The sequence below is a fragment of the Dasypus novemcinctus genome, chromosome 8 (genome assembly GCF_030445035.2).
Source record: "Dasypus novemcinctus isolate mDasNov1 chromosome 8, mDasNov1.1.hap2, whole genome shotgun sequence".
Taxonomy (NCBI): domain Eukaryota; kingdom Metazoa; phylum Chordata; class Mammalia; order Cingulata; family Dasypodidae; genus Dasypus; species Dasypus novemcinctus.
Window position 1 is genome coordinate 24,332,224 of NC_080680.1, and position 24,407 is coordinate 24,356,630.

At 42.6% G+C, this 24,407-nt stretch overlaps 1 protein-coding gene across 1 annotated transcript in view; it reads left to right on the top strand.

Moving 5' to 3' along the window:
- Positions 1 to 24,407, top strand: part of SLC28A3 (solute carrier family 28 member 3) — a 61,124-nt gene that overhangs the window by 4,126 nt on the left and 32,591 nt on the right. Inside the window, exon 2 of the mRNA XM_004449452.4 lies at positions 24,067 to 24,162. Coding sequence (XP_004449509.2) covers positions 24,067 to 24,162 — 96 coding nt within the window. The remainder of the gene's footprint in view (positions 1 to 24,066; positions 24,163 to 24,407) is intronic.

Below are 24,407 nucleotides of genomic sequence, written 5' to 3' on the forward strand. Positions count from 1 at the left end.
AATTCTTTGAAAATATTTTAAATAGCTGATTTAAAGTCTTTGTCTAGTATAATAGCTAGGCTTTCACAAAGACAGTTTCTATTGGCTACTTTTTTTTCCCCCCTGCATATGGGCCATTCTTTGTTTCCTTGCATGTCTCATAATCTTTGGTTGACAACTGGACATTTTAAAACAACCCCCCCTTTCCAGGGTCTGTTGTTTCTGTTTATTGTTGTTAGTGCTGCTATTTGATTGTTCAGTGACCTTCCTGAACTAACTATATCATATTCCTTCTCATGTTTGACCACTGAAGTCTCTACTTGACTAGCTGAGTGATTGGCTAATTGTTATACAGAGATTTCCTTGAATTCCTGAAACCAGTATGTTTCCTAGTCTTTGTCAGAGAGCTCAGTTTGCAACTCTGTCTGAACCTTCACCTCCTGCTCCTTTGGAGGCTCAAGGTCAGCCAGATGTGAGAGCTTACAGCATTCTCAGGTCTTTCCTTGGCATTGCCCAGCTCTGGACATGTCTGTGACCTTCTAGATTGTTAGACCCCTTATGGACATCTCAATTACCCTGCTTTTCTTTCTAGGTTTTTTTGTTGGTTTCATATTTTCCTCAACTGCTATCACCACCTCAGGCAGGTGAGCTCTGAATCAGGTCAAATAAAAACAAGCCTTGTAAGTGGGGTTTTCAAGAGAGAGCTGCCAGATTGTTCAAATAATGGGATATGGACTTACGAAGTCCATCTTCACCCCCCATCTTCACCTTCCAAAGGCTACTAGTTTGCACTGCTAATTTAGTTTGTTGGTTTTTTATGGACTTACTGTTCTGGTTTTTTTTTTTTAAGTTTTTTAAAAATTTATTTCTCTCCCCTTCTCCGCCCCTCCCCAGTTGTCTGCTCTCTGTGTCCATTCGCTGTGTGTTCTTCTGTGTCTGCTTGTATTCTTGTCAGTGGCACCGGAAATCTGTGTCTCTTTTTGTTGCATCATCTTGCTGCGTCAGCTCTCCGTGTGTGCAGCACCACTTCTGGGCAGGCTGCACTTTTTTCACACTGGACGACTCTCCTTTCGGGGTGCTTTTAGTTAATTCCCAAAGTTCTGAAAAAGTTGTTTGGCAGCCTAGGGTGGAACATGCTCGATCATCACTCAGGAGTAGAGCCAGGGCTAAGATTCTGAGGCATACAGATATCGCTGTGGCCTTTTACCAGAACTGGGGAAAGAATCCTGACATCTGATGGTTGCAGGAAGAGGAAAGGAGAAAAGGAAGTTTGGGTGCCATTTTTCTACACTGTCCAAAGAGAGATAACCGTTTGACTCCATGAAGCATCTTTTGGTTCTGCATGTTAACTGCATGGAGTAGGACCTGGTTTCTCATCCGTCTCTGCGTCTGAACTGGTTGCCACCCAGTTGTCATGCCGGTAATACCTGGAAGCCCAGGGTCATCCACGGGGGCACCAGCTTCAGCTGGGTCAGGAGGCGACTTTCAGGGGTGGGGAAGGATAGTCTGCACAAGTTTTCGTAAAGATGCTTTTTGTCTCACTTAAGACAGGGCAAGACCAGGCTCTAGCTTTCTTTTTTCACCACTAATTATAGAAACCTCTATTCTAGTGTCCCTTAATTTAAATTGAGGGTCACGGTCTGGGAAGCTGGTGTAGCTCAGTGGTTGAGCATGCGAGGTCCCAGTTTCAATCCCCAGCCCAGGTAACTCCTGCCCCGCCCCCCAAAAAAAGTAAATTAAGGGGGGGTGGTACCTGCTGACCCACCCTATCCAGCTACCATTGATGTTGAATGGAGAAGCTGGGTCCTGAATGCTATCTCTGAGCTATTATTTGTCAAACAGGGAAAAAAGTTGGGGCTGTCTGGAGTTTTATGTAGGTGAATTATTGTGGGCATTAACCCCAAGTCTCTAGTGTTCTACAGAAGTTTTGGAATGCTGTCTTCAGCATGACATGATATATCATGATTTTCACTCAAAGCAAGGATTACGGGTCCTTGGTGTGCTAATTCCACTTCATACATGGGCTAGGTGAAGTCACTTTTAACCTTGGCAAGACTAATTTTTGGTAGTTACAGGGTTTATTTTTTCCTTTGAAAGGAAGTCAAAAAAAGAAAAAGATTATCTGCATGTCTTGTGTTCTTTGGAAGTAAATAAAGTTAGAGGTTTGTTTTGAAAATCCTGATTTTGAAGAGAGTGAATCATGCTTTTAAGGAGCTGCCTGTGGGTGTCCAGGAACAAGTAGATCATTACCAGGAACAGCCGAGTCAGGGAAGTGGGACATGAACCTGAAGACTTCTCAAGGTGCTTTTCCAACTTCTGCAATCAGAGGGTTTGTTTGCTTCTTTTCCTCTTAGAGCCAAAGCTCTTTCACATCAAGCATGACGTTGATCTATTCAACAAAACTGTGTTGAGCTCTGAGATTGTTCCCAGCATGTGGTAGGGGCGGGAAGTAGAAAGCTCCTATTTGATTAGTGAGAATAGTTAAACAATGGCAGACTAGCACTGCATCGTATGTGAAAGGCGCTACCTAAGACATAAAACGCTGATCTCATCTAGATCAGTATTTTCCAAAGAATTTACAGGCTTTCATTTTTTTACTTACTCAATAGATAAATGTCGAGCACTTATTCTGTGCTAAGTAGAAGGAGACGATTCAGTAGGGTGCAAAGGATATAATTCACCACAAGCTACCAAGTCAAGAACTATATATATACATTTTTTAAGATTTATTATTTATTTCTCTCCCCCTCCCCGTACCCTGTGTGTGCGTGGTGTCATTCCTGGGCAGGCTGCACTTTTTTCGTGCCAGGCAGCTCTCCTTACAGGGTGCTCTCCTTGCACGCAGGGCTCCCCTACGCTGGGGGCACCCCTGCGTGGCACAGCACTCCTTGCATGCATCAGCACTGTGCATGGGCCAGCTCATCACATGGATCAGGAGGCCCTGGGTTTGAACCTTGGGCTTCCCATGTGGTAGGTGGACGCCCTATCCGTTGGTCCAAATTCACTTCCCAAGAACTATTTTTTTTCTTTTTTATTACATGGAAAATTTCTATGTAGAAAAATCAAGGCCTGGAGTGGGAAGGTGCAAGAAGCATAATCAGGGAGACAGGCAGACAAGAATAGAGGCCAGTTCTCCTGATTGACTTCAAGACCCTTTGCTGATTACAGAATCTTGTTCTCAGGAAACCGAAACCAATAGGAAGATTACATGACAGCAGATTTCAATACCCTCAGGAACATTCTGGAATAAATTAGCCAGCCAGGCTGTAAGACACTGTGACTAAAAGTCATGGTATAGTAAGTATTGGTATAAATTCATCCTTGTAACATGGTCAGAAGGCAATCATGTGACGCAGGTCTCTTTCCACCATGAAAAATGCCCAGCCTCAGAAAGCCACCCAAAGAGGGGTCTAGGAAAACACATCTGCTCCCCTTGTGGATTATCCAGTTGCTTTACTTTCCTGACCTGTGCAACTGTGGGAAGGGTACCAGAAGTTCCCAGCAACACAATCTACACATGCTATCCTGTTACTGGGGAACCCATCAATTCAGGGGGGTCTCAGCTTTATACCCTACCGCTCTGGTAAGACAGGAAGAGGAAAAGTGAAGTGAAGTAAGTGTGTCTGCAGTTAGTTCCATAAATATTTGTGTGCAAAATGAATAAAGGATGCAAAGAGGAACAGGCCCCTTTCTGATCTATAAAAGCTAGCAATCCAATAGAAAAAGGCACATACACAATATATGTCATAGTTGCCCACTTCTCTGCCTGTGTCCCTCCTTTCCATTATATCCCTTTACAGCTTTTCTAGCTTTTAAAAAAAAATTTTTTTTTATTTAATTTAAATTTAAAATTAAAGATACCGAGCCCTGAGTTTTTCATCCACCAGAAAGTCTATTGGTTCAACCATATTTTCAAGGAGGAAGTTGGCTACAGAGCAGCAGTCTAAACATGTGCAGCCAGGGAGGTTTGAAACAAAAAATTGCTTAAAATTGAGGGTCGGACCCACACTGATAAAAGTGGTGGGGAGCACAGGTCTCATTTCATAGCCTGTTGGCCCCAGCAAGGGGCGGAGATAGAGACAAAGGAGCACACACAGCCAACAAAAGACGGGTTAGGCTCCCTGGTAGCCGGTATCACAGCTTCCTCATTCCCCTGCAGAGCATTAAATCTTTAGATCCGAGAAGGAAGAGAAAGGAATAGCTCAGGTGTGCGTAGCCATGGTGTGGGTAGCCAAGGTCCGGAACGCTCCAGGTTCTGACTGCATGTACGTGACCTAGACCTTGGCTGGAGGTAACAAGTGGTGCGCTGTTAAGGAGGAAGTGGGGAGGGAGGGAAGTGTGGGGCTTCTGAAGGAAGGAGCCAGGTGGGGCGCTGTGGCAGCAAGGCATGGAGTGCGCAATCCAAGGCTTTATACTTGAGTCATTACGAGGAAGGCAAAGCAGGTTGAAAGTGGAGGCTTTGAGTCAGACTGCCTAACCTCTCAGTTCCTATTTCCTCACTTGAAAATAAGATTACTAATGGCCCTATATCGGAAGACCATTGTGAAAAACCCATGTGAACCACTGGCCTCTTGCAAATGCTCAAAATATCAGCTAGTATTAATTAAATCTTTTCACTGGGGATGTTTGTGGGGTATAAGCCCAATCAAATTTTGAAATCCGGGTGTGAAGTTTGCCTCTTCCTACAGCAAATATAGGAATCCACTAATGCACACCCTGGATGGAGATGCTAACATGCAGGTTTGAGTCATTATCATGTCAGTGAAGTAGAAACCTCAAGTACCTTAGGTACCTGCCAGAATGGGAGAGAGTTTGGCTCTCAATGTCTGTGTTACATCAAAGGACATGAAAGTAATTTTTCAAATATTTCAGTTCATTCTGATCTATTTCCAGTTCAGTCAAATGTTTAAAATATGTATATGCTTTCAATTTATTCCATGTGTCTCTAATTAATTTCCATTTATTTAGTCAGCACTCTTTGGAAAGAAGGGCTTGTGACCAAGGCGACTTTAGAAACTTTTTTCCATAAAAAATGAACAAATTCAGATACCTATTGTGTAGCAATGTAACCTCTTTTTTTCCAAAGTTAGCACTAATGTTTTTACTATGGCACAAAGCAGTATTTTATAACATTTACTTAGTTTTACAGTAAAAACATTTTATGTATAACTGTAGAGAAACAGCTGTACGGATAGCTTCCAACTGAAAAACAGGTTGTATTTTAAGTCCACTGGACTGTTTGGAAAGTAAATTAGAAAATATTTGCTCCGTAGAAAATAGTAAAAACAACATTTTACAGGCTAGTGCAACAAGTCCATTTAAGAAAAGAAGTAACAGAATTAAACATTTACAAATATCCCTTGAGCTCTGGGATCAAGTTGCCTCTCAGAGCCCTTTACTGCAAAGGTATCAGTTGGAGGCAGTAAGATGTAAAGATCCAGTCAAGTAAGAGAAACAAGGGCCTAGAATATTATAGTAGTTTTTCATTTCTTCAGAATAATTAAAGGAAATGAGACCTACCATACATTTTTAAATCTGTTATAGCATGTTCCCTGAGACTCCCCCACTATAGAATTCTGAGAATTAGGGGAGAAGGTAATGGTGCTCCCAAGCCATAGAACACACAGATTCCCAGGAAAAGAATATCTTAGAACCAGAGAAAGAGAGAACCAAATAGTTTGTCTCAAAAGGAAGCCTCTAACATAGCAGTACAAACCTGTGTGCCCTCTGCCCTTGATTCCTTCTTGTAAATAACAACATTAAGCTTCCAATAGAAAGAAGTGGATTTAATCTCTTTTAATGTCCCGCTGTCACCTGCTTTGTCACAAGAGTCCAAACCAGGGGAGGAATTACGAGGAAGTGATCGTAACTCCCTAACAGAGCACAACTGGGCCAGGCTTCCTCCTGCAAAGTGTTCGGACTTTGGCACAAAACGGACCTTTGCATAAGCAGGGCTGGAAAATGCTGATGCACAGGCCAAATGTAGACTTTAGGCCCTTTTCACTGGATTGCTGGGAGGGTTCCCAATTGGGATATCTGCTGTAATAAGCTGGTGACTGAAAAAGCAAAACATGATTTTAAGTAGCTTAGGGCAGGGGTTCTTAACCTTTTCTGTTCCATGGACCCCTTGGCGAGTCAGGTGAAAACCATGGACCTATTAATAAGTCCACACTATACCTTGTATTATTTATTGAGTATATCACACCCACACAAACACATCCTACAGGAATGTTGTTTTTCTTATTTTATTTAAATTCAAGCTCACAGATCCCTGGTTAAGAAACCCTGGCATAGGGGCCAGTGGACATGCTCCAGAATGACCTTACAGGAGAAAGGTGTCGTGAAGGAAATCCGGTGATCCAGTATAAGCTATAAATACTGTATTGTATAATGTTTCTGAATCCAGCAAACTTTGACTAAGGATCAGGAGCCTTACAAAAAATAAACAGAAAAACCCCACAATCTATTAACAGCTTACGTCTTAATCTTAATCCCTTCAGACAGACTGGGGGCTTGCCTATTTTTTAAAAAACAGCTCTAGAAGGATGTAAGAATAAGAAGGATCTTAGATCTCAATCAATAGAGTCAAAGGGATTATATATCCTTGTTTATTTTTTCTCAACTGTAGGAAGATGTTTTGCTAATAGAACATTTCCCTCATTTCCCACACGTCAAAATGAGTCACATCTTAGGAATTTCAGAAACAGCCAGGTTGGTTCCAGTTAATCTGTAGAAGTAGCACCTTGAAACATTTAAGAGCCTCTTATCCAAATTATAAACAACCAATTTGTTGTTGACAGCTTGTCAATACCATGAGAACAAGGAGTATATCTACAATCTCCAGTAACTAGCACAGTGTAGAGCATATAGTAGGCAATATCACACAAGTCAGAACCAAATATTTTAAGGAGGGAGTGGCCCACTGTGCACAGTGAAGACTTGATTTGGGGACATCTATGATCTTGGCAAGGGTGATGGACTGAAGAGTGAATAGGAGATAAGGAAATGGAGCCAGTAAGTGCAGGTGTCTCTTTCAAGAAAATCAGTTTTTAATGAAGGAGAGAGAAAGAATGCCCACCTATGAATTCTGGGTTTTGGGGCAATTAAAAATGGATAAAGGTGCAAATATTAGAGAATCAAGGGAAGAGGGGGCTAAGTAATATAGTGTGGGAAAGCACAGACCACTGTGAGGCCGAGTTAGGAGTCCAAGGGCGATGTCACATTATTGAATTGGATTCAGGCTTGGATTTTTCCATGGATTTCTTTAGACTTCTCTGTTCTTCTCCCTCCCAAGTGAAAGAAAGCTGTACCTGTAAGAGAATTAATGCTCACTCAATTGTGGAGGAGAAAAGAATTTTATTAATGAACTTGCAAGAACGGGCACACAATCAGAATATGGAGGTTGGTGTGCCGCAGGGCAGGATACAGCAGAATTTATTCCCTAAGCCTGACACACAGATCCCTGCCCTGTTTCTCCATTGGCTGGGTACTCCAGAGGTTACAGCCTATCCAAGAGATCTAATTAACCCACGAGTCCCCCCCAGCTCTGTATTTTTACCCCTATTAGGAGTTGGCACCATTTTCAAACTTGACGCCACTTTCAAACTTGGCGTCAGAGCTGTTAGAAACCATGAGGCTGATTTTAGTTTTTATTTCCCTGATCCCACGTTACCTTCATGTGAAAGCTAAACTAAACCCTTTTCTTACAAATCATCCCTCTTTCTCTTAGACTCTTTTTTGTTTTCACAATTTAGTTTCTCAAATCTAAGAGCTTCCTCATGTTCTTCATCATAGAGATCTTCCTCTTTAAGGGGGTGTAAGTTGTTTTGCTTGGACTGTATGGGCATCTGTTTGGTTAGGGTTGTTTCAATGAGTTTTTGAGCTAACCCTTGGGCACATGGCATGATGCAACATCCAGCTGCTCTGAGTACCCCAGCTACAATGATAAGGAAAGTCAGGACAGACTGTGCAACCCCTTTCCATCTTCCAAACCAGTTTTCCAACCATCCTTTGAGGAAGCTGTCAATTCCAGAATTTTCTGCCAATTCCTCAGATAAGGCTATTAAGCCCCGCAAAGCTTTAGTGACAGTTCCATCTGGTGCCATATTATTGGCGATGAATATACAACTACCCCAATCATAACATAGGTGCTCCCTTTTCCAGCTAGCATCCTATTTTCCCATGTCATTTGGCTAGTGGCATCTAATTGTACTACACTTCTGGTATAATTAATTAAAGCAATGGATTCTATTGGTTGAAAACTCTCCCACCCTATTGATTGACTCAGGATCCCTTTTCCTATTGATTAGTTCAGGATCCCTCTGCATAGGGGTCTCAGGGCCTGTTACCTGCTCACTCCTTCATCCCCCCTTTTTTCTCTTATGGGTGATATGGTGCAGTTTCTGAGTCCAGCTACTTCCTGCTGTATGGGGGCATAGTTAAATGGAAGGAGGGTTTGGAGCAAAGGGTCAAACACAGGGTCTGGCAGCCTGATCCAGTTTCCCCAGGGCAGGCTGGAGTACAAGCTGAGATTTAAGGGCAGCCACTAGGGAGAATAGCTGAAGTATAGATTGGCTCCAGAAGCCACTCCCAGCAAGAATAGGCAGAAGCAAGAGAGGTAAAACATACCTGTGCTTAAAGGAAGAGAAGGATACACAAGAGGAACACAAAAACAACACTTCACAGAAAGGTCCGGGAAGGAGAAGGTCGGGAATCTCCAACATCAAGCAGACTTTTTCTGGAACATGAATTTGAGATCTTCAACCGCCTCCCAGGAACAGGTGGGGGTCCTCCAGAATTTCAGCAGCAGGGCCCTGGAATCCTTGGAAGAGTGCATTTATGTATCCAGCAAATCTAGTACTGAGTTGAAGCATCTTCTTAGGAGACCGGCAGTGCCCAGAGCAATGAGGGGGAGGAGGAGCCCAAGGAGGCCACATTCCAAAAGGAAGTGGTTCCATGTCAAGCTTGGGGCAGGACAAGACGAGAAGCACATTGCTGAGTGCTTGCTCACCAAGTCGTGCATTGAGACCGGTGCTCTGGACAGCTCTGTGTCCGGGCACGAGAGTGAGACTTTTGTGAGCAACTACACGCTCTTTCTGGCAGAAGTGGAAAGTCTAGCACTGCCATATTCATTCCTGGAAGGATGTTAGGCTCCCCAAGTTCTTCCCGACAGACAAGCTCATCTTTGATTTCCTTTATGACCTCATCACACACTACCAGCAGGTGCCCCTGCACTGCAACGAGTTCAAGATGTGCCTTTCAGAACCTGCCCCTCAGACCAGTGCTCACGAGAGCAGAGTGTGGAACCATGCGAGCCTGACCAGAGCCCCACCTTGGGCAGCCTTAGCTGTGCTGCAGCCCGATGAGGTCAGCTTGCACTCAGCAGGTGCTGCCTTGAACAAAACCTGCACACCTTGGACAGTCTCCAGGCATTCAATGACAAGAGTCCTGAGGAAGTATTATGGCAATAATGTACTCTCTGAAATGGCACTGCAAGCAAATGGATCATTTTGTTGGACTCAATTTCAATTCTAACTTTAACCCTGCCCTGGTTGAACACGTCTTAAAAAGGTACAGGCATCCTTCACCTGCTATTGTCGAAAGAACAGCCAGAATTTTGCACATATTGCTAACTCTGGTTAACAAATATAGAAACTGGGACAAATCTGAGATAAATACCCAAAGCATGGCTTACTTAGCAGCCTTACGCACAGTGTCAGAGAATGCTCAAAGTCACTGCAGCCTAAACATACAAAAGTCTCTGCTTCTTCCTGATATTTCAATGGAAAATATCCCACTCACCATGGTGACCTAAGCTATAAGACACTCAAGGAGAATCAGCCATGATCCTCTTCCAAAAGTTCTGAAGGGTACCTTGCAATCACCCATCCAACCATAGGTCAAACCAGTCCCCAAGCAAGGAAATCCATGAACCCAGACATGGGACAGCCCTCCCGGCTAACACCAAGAAGCTGCTTGGAACAAGGAAAAGTTTTGATCACTTGATATCAGATACCAAAGTTCCCAAAAGGCAAGAAACAGAGTCGGGGATCACAACACACTTTTCTGCCAGGTTTCAGATCTATCTATTGATTAGCAACCTGTTTCCTTCAATGAAGAGAAGACTGGCACATAACATGCCCACCATCGGGACATGCTGTCCCTCCCTGAAATGAAGGCTGAGAAATATGTGAACAAGGCCAAGGGCAAGAAGTTCCTCCAGTACAATCGACTGCAGCTCACCCACATCAACCCCAAGGGCCAGCGGCTGACTCCTCAATTTATGACCCCTTGCCCACGTGGATCCGTGGCAGCCAGCCCATGGCCCTCAACCTCCAGACCCCAGACAAGCCGAGTCAGGTGAACCAGGCACTCGTCCTGTCTAGTGGGCACTGGTATAACATCAGAGCACCAATTCTGGACTCCAGTAAGTGAGAAATACCCACTGCCTTTAGTGGTGTCATCCTAGGAATTAAAGACAATTTACCAAGAGATTTGGCTTACATTCTTATGGCAAAAGGTTTGCATTGCAGTACTGCCATGGACTTTGCCCATGCTAAAAAGCCATTTGCTGCGTGTTTGGAGTTGGCAACAGAGTTCTTACCAAAACTTCATCAGGTCATGCTGAATGAGATGCTGCTTTTGGATATTAATACACATGAAGCTGGAATTGGGCAATGTGGAGAGAGTCTGCCTTCCTACCTCACTAGTAGGATTCAAGGATATCTAGAAATGAGCCTTCCTGATATTCCTCCTCGTCAAGCTACAGCTGAGGAGTGTGTTGCCTCTATATTAAACTAGACAGAAAATGAATACCTTACACTACAAGTTCCTACACTTCTGCTTCAGACTAATCCATATGTAAAGCCTCCAGCAGCTATATGCAGAAAACCTCCAAACCCCAAAGAAAGCAGATGAACTGAACCCCACGGGGCTGACCAAGACCTTTCACTTCCAGATCAGTAACCCTGAGTTGCCCTCCTGCACTTCACAGTGTATGAGGAAGACGTGTTTAGTGACCAGAACTTTCTGGCTCAAGTCATCCTCTTGGGCACTAACAAAGTCAGCTGCAGTCAGTGCCCTCCTGAAGGCCTGAGGACAGGGTGCAGAGCTGTGCCTTTGAGGAACAGCTACAATGAGGACCTGGAATTGGCTTCCCTGCTCATCGAAATCCTGGTCTCACAGCCTGGAGCCTGTATTCCAGCAGCAAATGCTAGACAAAAATCCAAGCCCTTCTTCTTACTGTTCTAGCTACCCTGGTAAAATATACCATAGATGAATCTGACCAACAAGTTCCCCATGAATACCTAGCACAAGCCAGTGCTGTCCTCCCAAAGTCCTTCCCATTGTGCAACCTGCTGGACGGGGATTCTCTCAAGGTCCTTCCGGTAGCATCTTGTGGAGTGTCCATAGCCACAGGTTTAATGGCAGTGGTTTTTTTCTGCCAGGTTGTTGATTCATCTCTTTATTCCCTAATCTAGGCTGCCTCAGCTGCCCCTGAGAGTTTACACCTTCATTCTTAAAGGGGTGCTGAAGGATGATTGTCATTCTTCTGTAGCTACTTCCTGCTGCTCAGGGGCAGGAGGCCCTACCTGACAAGGTGTAAAACCCTCCTGCTACTCTATCATGGTTGGAGGAAGACAAATCTGGCACCTGGGATGAAGCTGGATGAAATCTCTGTATGGTTAATAAGACATTAATTCCGGAAGAAATAAACATAATTAGAATTTTGAGGATATAGGGTTTCACTAAAAGGATACTGGGCCACAAGAGTAGAAAGGGCCAGGTGCCTCTAAAGGCTGCATCTTCCCAAAGTGGGTGGACTTTATTTTGTAGGTTTTAAAGGCTAAACTATAGGAAATGAAAACAGACAAGGTTTCTTAAGGGGTGTCCAGTTTGCCTTCCCCCTAGAGTCATAGGCATTTGGGTTAGAGTTAGAGGGAACAGCTGGCTTTGACAGAGACACTACTTAGCTTTGTTTCTTGAAGAAGTATTTCAGGCCATCCAATGACTGGCACTTGTATGACCCATCAGGTGCTTCTGGTGAGCTGGCGCTTCCTTGGGCAGCTGGTTCATCAAGAGAAGCACACCCACACAGCTGTCAGAGTTAAAGGGATTGCCAGGCCATCCCAGAATATGACGGGGACAAGTTTTGGAATAAGGGCTAAGAGGGAGACTTGGATTAAGCATGTTCATTAACTACTTAGAAAATGAAGTTTACCAGGGCCTTTTAATATGTTCAGTATCCCTCTGCATATGATCTAGAAAATGTATCACCATAATTATCAAGCATATATCTAGAAAAGGAGAGATATAGGTACAGTACTTAATACTAATCAATGTACTAACTAATGCATAAGTTCCTTTTTGAGTTGCAATTAATAGATCTAATCTCCAGGTTTGTAACACCATATAAGTTGTCTCCACATGGGAGCAGACCATAATGCCAACTATGTTTAAGTTCTACTCACAGCACTCTGGTAATCACTGTTCCACTTAGCATGTTCTTCACACAGCCAGCGTGCTGCAGCACCATTGACCCTAGAGAGAAGCTAGGAAGGTAGGCGTCAGTGTTCTACCAACCTGGTGTATAGCACCCTTCAGCAACATGAAACAGTGCCAGTCTGGAGGGGATATCCATTGTGGCATCTGGCCATTTTGAGCCATCAGTGGCTACTGCAAGAGTCTGAAACTGTCATGTAGTCTCCATTGACTTCAGGAGCACAATCAAAGACGTATTAGATACCTTTATTGTTTTAGGGGTCAGTGACCAACTTGGCCAATAACTCAAATGGAGAGGCAAAATGCAGTGTATTGAAGGCCTGGTTTGAATGCACAAGAGAGCTTGACCGTGCTAAAGTCTATCTCTTTGGATTTTTAGACATTTTTTAAACACTTCTAATGCAACGTGTAACATATCAAATGAAATTAACTTTTTAGTACCTTACTTTTTACTTCTACTCCTTTACCATGACAGCATTAATTAACAGATATTTTACTTCAGCAATACAGATGCCCAATGGAATCAGGAGTATCTTTCTTTACTACCACTTGAATATGCAGATTGAGGTGGCCTCTGACAGTTGTTCCTGTTATGAAGTTACTTTTTATTATTAAAAATCAATTCAGTTTCTGTTTAATAATGACTTACTGGAATTAGCCATTCAAATATTTGAGTTTAAACAATGCTGCTACCAACTTCTTATAATTATCCATAACCACATAGACAATAGTTGCTTCATCTCAAGACTAATTCCACCCTCACAAAATACATTCCCTTCCTTGATGCTACCTCTTGTAATACCTTCTACAACTTGCCATGTGCATTCAAGTTTGGTCCTACATAATTCCATTCTGACTTTATGAAATCCAGCCATCTTATCTTAGGAAAGAACACTTTCCTTTAATCAAACGTATCAAATTTTAGTCAACATTCCCACAAACCTTTTACTTCTTTCTATTTCTCCTTAAGTCTCATATCCCTCATTCTGTTCTGTAAAAAAAGAATAAGCTATTCATCTCAATTTAGGCATTTCAAAGATTTCCATACCTTATTTGTCAATATAAGCACTTATTTAATTTTTAGCCATTTGAATAGAGCTCCTTTAAGAATTTTCATTTGTCAGTTTACTATTACCATCCGGAGGTATCAAAATATACACTGAACAAACAAACACAAAAAGAATTGTGAAAGCAAGGTCAGCACAGAGCCAATCCTCATCTGCCCCATGTCTTGGCCAAAATACATCAGGTGGTCTTTTCCTTTGTTCGTTCTTTCCCTTGGTCTGATCATTATCGGTCCAATGTTTCAGCATCCTCCCTAATGGACTATCCGGAGGAATGTCTCTGGGGGACCCTACAGATACCCCTTTTCCTCTTTTTCTGGCCAGCTGACTGCTCCCTCCAAAGCTTCAGATCCTAGATGAGCCCCCAAAATTGTTAGAAAGAAAGCTATATCTGTAAGAGAATTAATGCTCACACAATTGTGGAGGAGAAAAGAATTTTATTAATCATCTTGCAAGAACAGACACACAACCAGAATATGGAGGTTGGTGTGCCGCAGGGCAGGATGCAGCAGAATTTATTCCCTAAGCCTGGCATGCAGATCCCTCCCCTGTTTCTCCACTGGCTGGGTACTCCAGAGGTTACAGCCTATCCAAGAGATCTAACTAACCCACTTGAGTCCCCCACCCTTTGTATTTTCACCCATATTAGGAGTTGGCGCCACTTTCAATCTTGACGCCAGAACTGTTAGAAACCATGAGGCTGATTTTAGTTTCTATTTCCCCAACCCCACATCACCTTCACGTGAAAGCTAAATTAACACTTTTCTTAACAAGTGAGCAATAGAGGTTCTTAAGGCAGTTTCCTTTATGCAAATAAATCTGCCTAAGTCAGAGAAAGGCAAGAAACAATAACAGGCAATGAGAACCAGACTGAAATAATTTCACATCACCAACACAAATATCAGAGGCTATGGTGAGAGTGAAAGACAATCCCATAGCAGCAAGGGCACTGCTCTCAGTCTTGGAGACATAGTGGTCAAATCTACATTTATATGGCTTTTAGCTAGTTCTGGGCTCTGGAAACTCTGTAAAAAAAAGAAATAAAAATAAGTGCATTTTGAGAAATTTAACTTAGAGTTTTTGGTCTTATCCCCAGATTTGATGAAACTATTTTGAAATAAAGAGCAGATTACACCACCATCTGCACGTGCACACGCATACCAATTTTGCTTTCGTTAATGCATCCTCTGGGATTCCTTTTGAATTCACCTTCAAAAACTGGCCATTTCTTCCACATCACAACCAAGAAAATTAATATTGCTGCAATATCATCTACTTTAGTTCATGTTTCAATTTCCCAATTGTTCCAAGCTCAAAGGGGTTGAGTGCCTGCTTCCCATGTACAAGGTTCCAGGTTCGATTTCTGGTCCCTCCTAAAAAAAAAGCCACTGGGTTTTGTCTCTTTTAGTCTGTAGCAATTCAGTCCTGTAACACTATTTCCTCCTTTGTGCTCATGACTTTGACATTTTTTAATAATCAGGACCAAATGCTTTATGTGATAGGCTTGGAAGAGCAGCACCACCAAGTGGACATGGTATGCATCAACCTCTAAGCCCACACGAGCCTATCTTATCTGGCATGGGAATTACATTGGGAGTTAATATGTATTTCATCTTCCAAATATAAACCAGGAACTCTGATGCATTCTGATGGTATAAACAACCACTTTTAGTAAAAAATCAGATGGCATTAGCTTTATAAACTATCAAGCAAGATGCTTAAACATCATTGATTTGTGTCCTTTTATTTTAAGACTCTCTGTGCGTAATGATACTAAGGCAGGGTGTTAGAAAGGTCCATATTTTCTCAGATGTATTCATACGGCAGGTGGGAGAAGGGTGGGGGAAACCGTTCAATGGGCTCATGGGGGAGAGGGGCACATTCCATGCAAGAACTCCAAAAGGAGTCAGAACTACTTGTATGAAATGGATATGAAAAACAGAAAAGTACTCTCATGACATTATATTAATACATATGAGTAGTAAAAGAAAAAAATAATTCATATAGTACAGAAAGATTTAAAAAAAAAAAACAACTTCCATTTCCACCTCCCCATGCCTGCCAGGCCCCTCTCCCAGAAGTGTCCGTCCCTCCAGATGCTTTCCATCTGTGTGTGCACATCTTAAATGCACACAAATGGAATCATATTGTACACAGCCTTGGACCTGCACAGCTTGCCTTATCATCCAGGGACCTCGCTCATCATTTTTGTCATTGTTGTTCTTTCATTTTTTTATTTTATCTTCTTCTCACTTATTATTTTTGAGGAAGACATTGTATTCTATATTGTGAGTATCATAATGTATTTATCTATGGGCACATGTAGGCACTTTTCAAGTTTTGTTTGGGTTTCTTAAATTTATGTATTTAAAACAACCAAAGTGGCAAAAAATAATCTATGTGATTTCATTTTTCAATGAGCCAGAGCTTATATTACCATTTCTGTTTAATTCTTTAATTTCCTCTTTACCTTTAGCAGTCCTGAAAACTGCTTTCCTTGGTTTTTGTTCTTTTACTAATTTATTGACTCACTGTCAACCTTTCTTGCATTTTAATTTAAATAGATTTAAGGCTATAAAAATTTTCCTATAAGGCCAGCTTTTCAGGTATCCCATAAGTATGGACACTAGAGTTATCATTATTTTTATTATCTCTAATATTAATTTATTTTAAAACTCTTAATTCAATATTAATTTTTATTCTCATTTTGTAGTTATTTTTTGGTTTTGAGTTCTAGTTGGATCCAAATGGTGGATTTGGAGAGTTTATTTTATTTTACTTTATTTGCTTGGGTTTTTTTTTGGTTTGTTTTCTTTTATCCCCTCATTTTGCTTATAAGTTATACTGTATTATGCTATGATTATAGAATATTATGTACAGTATTTCTATTTTTGGGTAATCATTGACGTTTTCTTTGTGGCCTCATGTAGGTCAATTCATGACCATTTTTTAAAAGGTCTTGCTTAGCTGTGGGTGATAACATGGAAGTTCATTTCTCTGTTTTGTGGAAATCTATGTGCATGTTTAGTCCAGAGCTGATAGGGGCATTGCAGAGTGTGAGGACTCCAGGCTCCTGTCTTGTTCTGAGGAGCATGCCTCCATTCCCATGGCCCTCAAGCTCCGAGGTGGCCCCTCCAACCTGAACACATTCTACCAGCGGGCTGCATCCAAGAGACAGAGAGGGAAAATCCTACCCTTCAATGCTGAGGGTCTTAACTTGGGATCCATAACAGAATTCAGGTGGTTTGTGAACTTGGCTGGATGTGTATTTTCACTAAGTTCTAATTAGAACAACTGAATGTACGGAACAAATTCTAGCACATTAGCAGCCCTGTGACTTTGTCATCAAAAGAAATCAATATATTTTCATTACAATGAAATTAAGGTAGTTATTGGAACTTCACCACTGGATCTAGTTGATTTTTTCCTTGACTTTTTTTTTTTTAGAGGTACCAGGGATGAACCCAGGACCTCATACAATGGAAGCAAGCCCTCAACCACTGAGCTACATCCACTCTCCAGAGAGAGTTGGTTTTTTGTTTGTAACGGGATCAAACCCGGGACCTTGTACATGGGAAGCAGGCTCACAACCACTTGAGCTACATCCCACTCCCCTAGTCTTTGATCCCAGCCCCCCCAAGATGGCTCCCTTGTCTGCTAGCTCATTGTTTTTAGCTCATTGTCTGCTTATTTTCTCTTTAGGAGGCACCAGGAACTGAACCCAGGACCTCCCATGTAGAAGGCAGGCACTCAACTGCTTGAGCCACATCCACTCTCTGCTCATTTGTTTTTGCTCAATGGCAGCTTGTTGTCTGCTCATTGTTTGTTCTTCTTTAGGAGACACTGGAAAACAAACCTGGGACCTTCCATATGGGAAGTGGGCATTCAACCACTTGAGCTACATCTGCTCCCCTATTCCTTGACTTTTAATGTGCTAATAGAGATGCACATATATTATTCAATCACAAATTTGCTTTAATATTTCAATAACTATTTTAACATAATTGGTTTCCTTTGACTCCTATGTATTCTCAATAAGCTTCACCTACTGCCCTTTTGGACACTTCCTAGAAGTGGTACACACTTTCCATCCCATTGCCAGAACTTAATCACACAGCCTCACCCAGCTATGAGAGAAGTTAGGAGAGGAACTTTTATTCTGGGCAATCTTAAAGCCCTGCTAAAATTCAGAGTTCTATTTCTAAAGGAAGAGGGAGAAGTACATATTGAGAACAACTAGCGTCAACATATTCTCTTTTCAGCTTATGTAATTCAATAGATGTCAATTAGAGTCACATTATTGTTATTTTGCTCTTCTTTATCCTTGTTTTTATCTTCTTGATCTGTAATAGAAAGATTCCCTTTTTTTTTTTAAGATTTATTTTATTTCTCTCCCCTTCCCCTCTGTTGTCTGCTCTCTGCGTCCATTCACTGTGTGTTCTTCTGCATCCGCTTGCATTTGTCAGGTGGCACCGGGAAACTGCGTCTCTTTTTCGTTGCATCATCTTGCTGAGTCAGCTCCCTCTGTGTGCAGTGCCACTCCTGGGCGGGCTGCACTTTTTCTTTTTCACTCAGTGTGGTTCTCCTTGGAGGCCGCACTCCTTGCACATGGGACACCCCTACACAGGGGCACCCCTGTGTGGCACAGCACTTCTTGCGTGTGGCAGCACTGCGTGTGGGTCAGCTCACCACACGGGTCAGGAGGCCCTGGGGATCGAACCCTGGGCCCTCCATATGGTAGGCAGACACTCTATCAGTTGAGCCACATCCGCTTCCCAGAAATGTTCCTTGAACAATTGTTTCAGCTATTTCTCCCCGTATTTCCTTTATGTTAATCATGCTAATCAAGATTGCAAGGTTATGCTTTTGCCCAAGACGCCGTGGCCTTCCAGTGCTGGGGTTCTTTGGCTTTCTCACCACGTGGCACTGTCCTCTCCTTTCTCGCTCCTGTGACTTCCAGGTCCAGCACTCCAGGTGAAGGCCTGCCCTGCTTTGCTGGCCACGCCTTAACTAAATGTAGCATCGACATCTTCAAGAGGCCCTGCTGACCATGGACTCACACCCACAGGGAGGCCAACTAAGATTGTGTGTCTGTTGGGAGACATAAGTCAGTATATCACACTGACCGTTGCTGCTTTTGAACATATTAATTGCTTGTTTTTCTGTATTCAGCCTTAGTCTAAGATCATGACCATTCTTAATATTTTTATATGTTGCTGAGGTTTTTTTACCTTTTTTTTTTCGCCTTTCCAAGTCACTGAATCGTTTTGAGAATATGATTGCGTTTTGTTCGTCAATCTGATTTTTAAGTAGGCTGATTCTGTCCATTGATCAGTTTGCCAGATATATTTGTTCTTAGTTTCTGTCATCATATTTTTTGTAGTGCTTTTTAAAAAATTTACATTGAACGGTCTATTGGTTCTTTGGTTTGGTTTCTTCTAAAGATGTATTTTTTTGTTTGTTTTTAATGGTTCCTTTTATAACCACTTAAGACTAAGAGTAATCACAAAATTAGGGTGCTTTCCATCTTTCATTCCTTTCTTTACTTCTCCATCATTTGATTTTTTTACTGAGTATATATTTTGAGCATTTACCTTTCTAGCAACCTACTTGTACTACCGTCTACCTTTCCTCTCCTTACTCTTTGTGATGGTCAGGTTCATTGGTCAACTTGGCCAGATTATGGTGCCCAGTCGTTGGGACAAGCAAGCACTGTCCTGATTGCTACTGTAGGAACAGTAAATCATCAGTAAGTGGATTACATCAATGACCGCTTACATCTGCAATCAACTGAGGAGATTGCCTTCAATACTGACAGCTGTCTCATCCAATCAGTAGAACACATTAAAAGGGAAAGTGCTGATTTAAACAGTCAGAAGAGAGAATTTCCATCTATTTCAGGCAGCCAGCTTCTCCTGGGGGAGTCACTGAAAACCTTCCTTGGTATTCTCGGCTTGCAGCCTACCCCGTGGAATTTAGATTTGTGCAACCCCACAATTGTGCTAGACAGTTTTATATAATTCTCATAATATTTACAGATACCACCTGTCAGTTCTGTTTCTCTAGAGAATCCTAATACACCTTTTAAGCATTGTTCTGATTATTCTTTCAGGGATAATAAATATTGATAATTTGTTCTGGAATCATAATCACTGAGTTTTAGACTTTAATTAGTTAAATAGGGTCAAAGTTTACTATCACTCCGTTTACCATAATTTCTCCATTTGTCATTTGCTTGGCTGAAGTTCCTCCAGTAGTTGCATAGGAACTATTGTATGAGTACTTGTATGTTTAAACTGATTTTTTTTTTTTTTTTTTTTGAGATACTGGGGGCCAGGAATTGAACCCAGGACCTTGTATGTGGCAACCCAACACTCAATCACCCAGCCACATCTGCTTCCCTGGGTTGGTTTTTTCATTTGTTTGCTTACTGTTTGGGTTTTTGTTTTTTCAGGAGGCACCAGGAACCAAACATGGGACCTCCCATGAGGGCGGCGAGCACTCGGTCGCTTGAGCCCCATCCACTCCCTAAACTAATTCTTTTAATTTGATGATCATAAACTTTCCTTTCATTTTTCTTCTACATCAGGTGCAAACTCTGCCTTTCTACTCCTTTCTTGAAATGCCTATACTTAAGGGTACCCTCTCACAAAGATCACACAAGGAGAAGATTTTACCAGGGTTTGTGAGCCGTAGGAATCGCTGGTGTTCGCGCCACTCACCGTAACACCCAGAGGCCTGATTCTGTGCACCAAATTCAAAGCTCCCTCAACATGCAGAGGGGACGGTCGTGTGAGAGGGGTGAGACCACGCGCCCCGGGCTGGCCGTGTTGCTCTCCTCCCACAAGCTCTGCTGCTCAGTGGCCTGGAACACAGCCAAGCCAGGAGGACCCCGTGCCGGGGAGGGGCAGCCCAGCCATGCCGTCCAGCCAGGGCCTGTTAACTCACGTTAAGGCCCTCACAGGCCTAAGACCTAAACCGGAAGGTTTCATGTGCCGAAAAGGTCGGCAGCCAAAGACCAAAGGCTTATGGAATACTGTCTTCCCAAATACAAGTATTTCGGGGCAATTCAGAAGACGGCATGGTAGAGAAATGGCAATAAAGAATTAGGCATCTATAAATGGTAAAAGTTTAAAAAAGGCAGGGGGGGCTCGTCCCCATTTTTTTTGTTTTAATATTTATGTTTTATTTATTTCTCTCCCCTTCCCCCATCCCAGTTGTCTGCTTTCTGTGTCCATTCACTGTGTGTTCTTCTGTGTCCGCTTGTATTCTTGTCAGTGGCACCTGGAATCTGTGTCTCATCTTTCTGTTGTGTCATCTTGCTGCGTCAGCTCTCCGTGTGTGCGGCACCATTCCTGGGCAGGCTGCATTTTCTTTGCACTGGGCAGCTCTCCTTGCGGGGCGCACTCCTCGCATATGGGGCTCCGCTATGTAGGGGGACACCCCTGCGTGGCAGGGCACTCTTGCGCGCATCAGCACTGCATGTGGGCAGATCCACACGGGTCAAGGAGGCCCTGGGTTTGAACCCTGGTAGGTGGACGCTCTGTCAGCTGAGCCAAATCTGCTTCCCTCCTCTCTTGTTTAATGCTTAACCAGACATGTGCTAAGCAACAAGATAGAGGAAAAGACAAGAGGGACAGGGAGCACATGACAACCACCCCTGTGAAGGATCCCGGAGCTGCCCACAACCTTTCAGAACTTAGTGCAAGAAAAGGTTAGGAATGTGGCCTTTGTTCTGTGTGTCCCGATAGAATTCTATAGAAAAGGATACCATAAATTAATATGGGAGGGAGGGATGGCTCATTTCAGTAGTCTCCAATGTTCCGAAAGGTATAATATGATTTTAGGAATTCAACCACAGGAATAAATGACTAAAAAAGACCTCTCCATAACACCCACTACCCATCAGTAGTCACTCCAATAGCATAGTGAGTGCAAGATAAAAGAGACGAGTAGGAAACAAACTCCAAGCACAACACACTCCTGGCTCCAAATTCTGCCCTTCACAGGGACCTCAAACCAAGGCACCCTTTAGTACGCCCAGCAACTAAAGCTAACTGGAGAAATTAAAAGTGGTGTGCCATAAACTGCTTTGAAATACTCATACGCAATACCCACAACTTTCTTACCATTCAATAGCATGACAGGCTTTGCAATTAGAACACAGTCCTGGCTATAGGAGTTAGGTGCACCAAGGTATCTGGTAATCTGAATAGTTTAGCAGGTGGAAAGAAACAACGGGCTAAAAAGTAGTAGTTATGGTTCCCCTTACAGTGAATGACTCCAGTTTGAAAAGAAGCTGATAAACTAGTGTTGTCAGGGTCATTTTCAGGCACCAATAAATACCCACAACATGCCCATTATTTCTGTTGGAAATTCTCACGTGGGAGACATTGTTCTTCCTGAAAAATGCCCAAAGGTAAAGGTCTGCACTCTGCTGGGGACAAAATAATCCCATTAAACTGTGCAAAACATATCCAAGCTGGTGCTCCTGCTGTAATTCAAATGAGCCACCCACTCTCAATCCCCATACACACGCACACACACAAACACATGCCTTCCTCGGATTCCTTGTCCACTAACTTTAAAAAGGCAGAAGCCTTCCCTGTATTCTACAGGTAAGTTGCAGATCCTGCCAGCAGGTGGCAGGAATAACCAGCAAGCAGAAGCTGAAGGTCTTAGTGGAACTAGAAAACGTCAGAATTCAGGAAGGGAACCATAGGAACATCAAATTGAATCTGCATTTTATAGAGGGGGACAGTGGCTTGGGACAGTGTGACCAGTGTCACACATGTTCTTAGGGACCCTAAGGACTAGCCCCCATCGTGTGTTTCACCAACTGCTGAATTTTTTGTTTTTAACTTCATATCATAGAAAATTACAGCATTCATAAAAATAGTAAAATGATTTCCCAAGTACCCATCAGCCAAATTCAGCAATTAGCAACATTTTTCTATCTTCCATTCTCTGTCTCGGTGTAAATTTTTTCCCTTATATATTTCTACACCAAGCCCCCAAAGGTACTACATTGCTGGTTACTGTGTATCATTAGTGCAACATTAAAATCACAGTGGGTCATATTGATTCAGCAAACAAGCTTTAGTATAATATCTGCTATGTGCAAGGCACTGTAAGGTAAGATATAAACAATCGTAACACAAGGAAAAGTGATTGTGACAATACGTACACTGTGCGTGTATCTAGGTAAGACTTTGTTCATATTTATACACTGTTGTGAAGTTTCAATAAATGGAAAATGAAATAAAAGTGGGATTTTTTTTTAGATGCTTAGTGCCAGCCAGAGCTCTAAATTTAAAATGAAAGTCATACACTTGCTCTTTTTTCAAAGACAGTCAAGCTCTCAGGGGATAGGATAGCGGAGGACATTTCACAGAAAGGTGAGGGAACCTGCCTGACACCATCTAACGTTACTTTATTTGGACTTTAATATCCTGTGAAAAGGCAAGTCCGAATGAAATGGGAGAGAAGTTAGGCCCTCAGAAAAATGATAAAAGAGCCAGGCGTTTGACACATCTGGAAGCTCTGGACTTCAAACACTCCTCCAGTATCAAACTCCACTCAGTCCCTTAAGGAAAGCCGAGATGGACTAAAAAGAAGGTGTTTTCCTTGCACTCAATACTACCAGAATGTGCTTGAAGCCAGAGGAAACTCATTTTGACATGTTCATAAATCCAACATCTAAAAATAAAACTACGCAGCCTGCTGTTTACTACGTTTTATTTGATTTGATGAGTTGATATGTGATGTGGAAAGGAGTTGGAGCCCTCATCTTAGCCTATCCAGCTCTCTTCATCAAAAGTTACACGGACTAGGCAAGTCCAATTGCCCTCCTCTCTCTTCAAGTTTTGGGCCACACAGATCTTTCCTATCAGAACAAAATAAAACAAATCATCTACTTTTTTTTTAAGATTTATTTTTTATTTATTTCTCTCCCCTTTCCCCGCCCCCCCCCCCCCAGTTGTCTTCTCTCTGTGTCCTTTTGCTTTGTGTTCTTCTGTCCTTACCAGTGGCACCGGGAATCTGTGTTTCTTTTTGTTGCGTCATCTTGTTGTGTCAGCTCTTAGTGTGTGGGGCGCCATTCCTGGGCAGGCTGCACTTTCTTTCGCCCTGGGCGGCTCTCCTTACGGGGCACACTCCTTGCGCGTGGGGCTCCCCTATGTGGGGGACACCCCTGCGTGGCAGGGCACTCCTTGTGCGCATCAACACTGCACATGGGCCAGCTCCACATGGGTCAAGGAGGCCCTGGGTTTGAACCGCGGACCTCCCATGTAGTAGGCGGATGCCTTATCCATTGGGCCAAGTCCGCTTCCCTCTACTTTTTTTTTATGAACACCAAGATTGATTGGTTATTACTTTAATCAGATGACTTAGGGACACTTGTACATCACTTGTACATCCGGGTATCATTCATTGAAGAAACTTCTCTGATTTGTTTTTTGTTTTTTGTTTTTTTTTCTTTTGCACTGACATTGAAGTTTTCCAATCTGTACTTTTTCCTCAGCATGACGATGCCGTTCTTGAGAATAAGAACACCTCAAGAAATAACTCGCTAAGGAGTAGAGCTGTGCAAAACAGAAAGCAAGAAAACACTACAGAGGTATGGCTGGGTAAAGCTGTAACTACGGTAACTGCTGGACAACAAGGTACCTGGAAATGGTAGAAACAGAAAGCACAGCTCTCAGCTGGTGTTCAGAGGAGTGAATTAAACATTAATTAAGAGTTTGCAAGGCAGAGTTGTGAAGAAAACACACATGCCCAGACAAAGAGATTTTGTTTTTATGCATCTGTTCTCTAAGTCCCCTAAGGGAACAGAACCAGGGCTTCCTCTGGCATCCCACTACT